The 5050-nt window shown below is 38.9% G+C and overlaps 1 protein-coding gene across 1 annotated transcript; it reads left to right on the forward strand.

Moving 5' to 3' along the window:
- The first annotated feature begins 3111 nt into the window (after positions 1-3111).
- On the forward strand, positions 3112-5016 carry GCNT1 (glucosaminyl (N-acetyl) transferase 1, core 2). The gene has a single exon (XM_008588632.1). The coding sequence runs from the start codon at positions 3144-3146 to the stop codon at positions 4428-4430; it is 1287 nt and encodes a 428-aa protein (XP_008586854.1). The 5' UTR covers positions 3112-3143; the 3' UTR covers positions 4431-5016.
- Positions 5017-5050: the final 34 nt, after the last annotated feature.

A 5050-nucleotide genomic window follows, 5' to 3' on the forward strand; every position in this document is an offset into this window, starting at 1 on the left:
CTGAATAATATTCCATTGTATGACTGTACCACAGTTTGTTTATTCATTCACCTATTGAGGGGTATCTTGGTCGCTTCCAAATCTTGACAGGTATGAATAAAGCTGTTATAAACATACATGTGTAGGTTTCTGTGTGGACATACATTTTCAGCTCATTTGGGCAAATGCCAGGAACATGATTGCTGGGTTGAATGGTCGGTTTACTCTCAGCTATGTAAGAAACTGCCCAGCTTTCTGCCAAAGTGTCTGTACCGTTTTGCATACATGGACATCTTTGAGCCTCTTGAATGTGCAGATCAATTTTTTAAAATCAAATTTGGGAAGTTTTCAGCCATTATTCACATACTCTTTCTGTCCTCCCCTTTCCCCCTCCTATTACACATTTGCTGCTGTGCTTAATGATGTCCCACGGGTCTCTCAGGCTCCGTTTATTTTTCTTAATTCTTTTTTCTTGTTGTTCCTCAGACTGGTTCCTCTCAATTGGCCTGCCTTCAATCGCACTGATTCTTTTGTCTGTCAGTTGAAACCTACTACTGGACCTCTCCAGTCAGCTTTTCAGTTCAGTTATCGTACTTTTCAATTCCAGATTTCTCTTGGTTCTTCTTGATACCAGATTTCTCTTGGTTCAATTCCAGATTTCTCTTGGTTCTTCTTGATAAGTTCTTCCTCCTTATTAAAATTCTCAATTTGGTTAGATATTGTTCTCATACTTTCTTTTAGTTCTTTGAAAGTATCTATAAGAGCTGATTTAAAGTCGTTGTTTAGTTTAGGGCTGGCTGGTTACCTCACTTGGTTAGAGCATAGTGCTGATAACACCAAGGTCCAGGGTTTGGAGGCCCATACCTGCCAGCTGCAAAAAATAAAATAAAGTCTTTTTTAGTTAAGTCCAATGCCTGGGCCTCCCTGGGGACAGTTTTTATTGACAGCTTTTTTTCTTGCATATGGTCAAACTTTTGTGTTTCTTTGCATGTCTTGTAGTTTTTTTGTTAAAACTGGACATTTTATAATAAAATGTGTCAATTCTGGAAATCGTACTTTTACCCCTACCCTGCCCAGGATTTGTTGTTGCTATTTGTTTGTTTCGTGGGTTTCCTGGACTAATTTTCTAAAGTCTATATTCTTTGTTGTGTGAGGCCACTCAAGTGTCTACTCAGCTTGCTAAAGGGTCTGCTAACGATTGGACAGAGATTTCCTTAAATTCCTTGAAACGATAAGGAGGAGAAATTGCTTAAGGGCATATTTTTGTGTAGTGTTTTGAGTTTTAGTGGTTGAAATTCTTGAGTATTTAGCAGAATCTTCCTGTGTTTGCTTTCTAATGGAGGCTTGGAGTGGGATGGTAGTCAAGATAGTTGGAAGAAAATAAGATGAGCAACTAATTCAGTTGCAGGATTGTCATTAATATGCCAGTGAACATTGGGAATCTTCACAGTGGGGATAGGATATGTTGGATTGTCCAATCATTTTGGACCATTAAACTGTTCTTTGGCACCTATTTTGGGAAATGCTACTGGAGTTTTCTTTCAAAAAACTTAACCTAAATTTCAGGATGTTTTCAAACCTTTAGCAATCCACAAACACAGCATTGCAAATATAAGTAAAATTTCCAGAGAAGGAAATTTTTAAAAAGAGAAATCGACCAACCATAATTTTGAGAAAAAAAAGTATACAGGATTAGTTCACTAGCATGCTTTCTGAGAGTATGTGTACAACATGTGTGTATATATTCCTTCACACATTTCTCATTTTATTTCACAGATTTTTAAAAAAGCTTCATGGGACATAGCACCATTGCTGGACGCCTGGTACGTTTAAGAAATCTGACAGCATGAGAGGTACTCAGAATAGACGAAGAATGTTACCTGGAATCAGAGCACCAAATGACCCAGACTTTCCTTAAATCTAAATGGTAAAAAGTCTCAATACTTCTCTTAACATTATTCTATACTAATAGTGGTCAATTATTTTCATTTGTACTGTTAATATTTACTATTTATTTACTAATAAATATTAATAACACTGAACATTTCAGTGTTTATTCTGGTGTTAAAAACTCATTTCAAATCTCTATAAATCTGGTATGGAGACAGTTGATGGTATTTGACTTTCTTTTTTAGAACATCTGCACTTATTAGATATAGAACCAATTGCCAAGTTATAAAATCGATTTTGAGAACAGAATATTTGAATGTTTGTAAGCATTATGTATAGTAAAAGTGGTTGGGTTCCTGGAATTTGAAATAGACAAAAGGTCTGTCCTAAGTTACAATTGTATATAACTGTTGTTTTTCCATAAGTCTTAATTGTTATAGTCTGTTATAACCAATGCAGGAAATGCAAGGCTGTATCTCTGTTTTGGATTGTGTATACCTCGTCTTCCTGTAGTGCCCGGCACAGAACTGAACTCCACAAGACAGCAGCCCAGCACAGTTCCAAATCTGATCTCACTTCAGCTGTGCCTTTTTGGTCTGGTTTATAAATTTAACTGACTTGTCCTTCTTCAAAGATTCTTTTAAGTCACAACCATTCTGAACTTCTAAGTGTACCCTTGATGCTAAATCTTTAAAAACCAGAATGGATCTGAGCTCTTCAAATCTTCAAGCCTGCTGGCACCAGCTGATGGACATTAATAGATTGTTAGGAAGAACTTAGATTAGTAATGATTTCAAGACAAGCGGTGCTAATTCTTAGAACTGGCACAGTATCAAAAACTCACCAGCTGTAGACAGTTTAATAATTATGGCCTCGGGTTCAACTGTGTTTTTGCACCTCAACATACCTGAGAGATAAAATGTTTATTGTAGGATATTCCAGTATTCTTGTACTAGGCTTTGGTTCTATTTTCCCCCAATCTGTGGCATTAATAGAAAAGACTCTGGGTTTCCTACAGCACCACCTCTTTTCCTCTGATTACCCCAATTTGTTTTTGTTTTAAACATCTGGCCTTATAGCGATTATAAAAGACTATGTTTTTATGTATTGTTCCATTTTTCTTTTAGTGCTCTTCTTCATTTCAAGATGCCTTTGCACTTCTGATAAATGCAGACTGACAACTCTCAAAGCCATGACAACAGAGGGAAAATTGTTGTTGCCTGAAGCCTAGAAGACTGCCCTTAACCAAGGAAAGTCCTTGCTTGTCGTTTGAAATGCTGAGGAAGTTGCTGCGGAGGAGACTTTTTTCTTATCCCACTAAATACTGCTTTGTGGTTCTTATTTTTTCCCTAGTCACCTTCTCTGTTTTAATCATTCATCAAAAGCCCGAATTTGTAAATGTCAGACACTTGGAGCTTGCTGGAGAGAATCCTAGTAGTGATATTAATTGCACCAAAGTTTTACAGGGTGATGTAGGTGAAATCCAAAAGGTAAAGCTTGAGATGCTGACAGTGAAATTTGGAAAGCGCCCTCGATGGACACCTTATGACTATGTAAACATGACCCGCGACTGTGGTGCTTTCATCAAGAGGCGTAAATATATCGTAGAACCCCTTAGTAAAGAAGAGGCGGAGTTTCCAATTGCATATTCCATAGTGGTTCATCACAAAATTGAAATGCTTGACAGGCTCCTGAGGGCCATTTATATGCCTCAGAATTTCTATTGCATTCACGTGGACAAAAAATCAGAGGATTCCTTTTTAGCTGCGGTGATGGGCATTGCGTCCTGTTTCAGTAACGTCTTTGTGGCCAGTCAGTTGGAGAGTGTGATTTATGCATCCTGGGGTAGGGTCCAGGCGGACCTCAACTGCATGAAGGACCTCTACGGAATGAGTACAGCCTGGAAATACTTGATAAATCTTTGTGGTATGGATTTTCCTATTAAAACCAACTTAGAAATTGTCAGAAAGCTCAAGTCATTCATGGGTGAAAACAACCTCGAAACCGAGAAGATGCCATCCAATAAAGAAGAAAGGTGGAAAAAACGTTTTGTAATCGTTAATGGAAAGCTGATCAACACGGGGACTATCAAAAAGCATCCCCCACTTGAAACACCTCTTTTTTCAGGCAGTGCCTATTTTGTGGTCAGTAGGGAATATGTGGGGTATGTGCTAGAGAATGAAAAAATCCAAAAGTTTATGGAGTGGGCACAAGATACTTACAGCCCAGATGAATATCTCTGGGCTACCATCCAAAGGATCCCCGAAGTCCCGGGCTCACTCTCCTTAAGCCATAAATACGACTTGTCTGACATGCAGGCGGTTGCTAGGTTTGTCAAGTGGCAGTACTTTGAGGGGGATGTTTCCAAGGGTGCTCCCTACCCACCCTGCAATGGGGTCCACGTGCGCTCAGTGTGTGTCTTTGGAGCTGGCGACTTAAACTGGATGCTGCGCCATCACCACTTGTTTGCCAATAAGTTTGACGTGGACGTCGACCTCTTCGCCATCCAGTGTTTGGATGAGCATCTGAGGCATAAAGCCCTGGAGACGTTAAAACACTGACCACTGGAAGCACTTTTAGAGATAATAACAAAGATACACAAAATGTACCCCCATCTGGGTCCTCTGCCTTGTCAACGAGCATCAGAAAAATTGTATGGGGTCCTCTTCGGGGCAGGAACTCATGTCAAGGAAGCCACATGGTTTCTGCAGAGCACAATCAGTTAGAAAGATTAAAGCATTAAATGATCTAGAGTTACTGTGAGGGGAGGGGTGTTAAAGGAGCCACAAGGCAGGCAGGTGACAAGGCACTGTGGAGACGGGGGCTAGGGTGGCTGGAAAGAGTCCGATGCAAAAACCAGCCTGTTGAAAGAGCTCAGGGATTTAACAAAATTAGGAAATTTGACCTGTGCCAAAATTATTTTGAGAATTTTAAATATGATGATTTTTCTGATATGAATAAATTTATAGCAACAAACAGTTCTAAGGATACAATTGATCTTGTATGTTATATTTGTTGAAATAGAAATTTGATTTTACTCTAAATGTCCTTGTGAATAGTTTACTTTCTGCTGTAACATTGTGCTGTGTAGTGTGTCTCCGTATGTCAACTCAGGGAACTTAATATATGGGCTTGATTTAACATTAATATTTCTGTCTTATTTTTGCTTATAACAGTGTGC

Source organism: Galeopterus variegatus, unplaced genomic scaffold, assembly GCF_000696425.1.
Source record: "Galeopterus variegatus unplaced genomic scaffold, G_variegatus-3.0.2 Scaffold4933, whole genome shotgun sequence".
Lineage (NCBI taxonomy): Eukaryota > Metazoa > Chordata > Mammalia > Dermoptera > Cynocephalidae > Galeopterus > Galeopterus variegatus.

Excerpts from the sequence above, each read along its gene's own strand:
- GCNT1 (XM_008588632.1), top strand. The coding sequence starts at position 3,144 with ATGCTGAGGAAGTTGCTGCGGAGGAGACTTTTTTCTTATCCCACTAAA.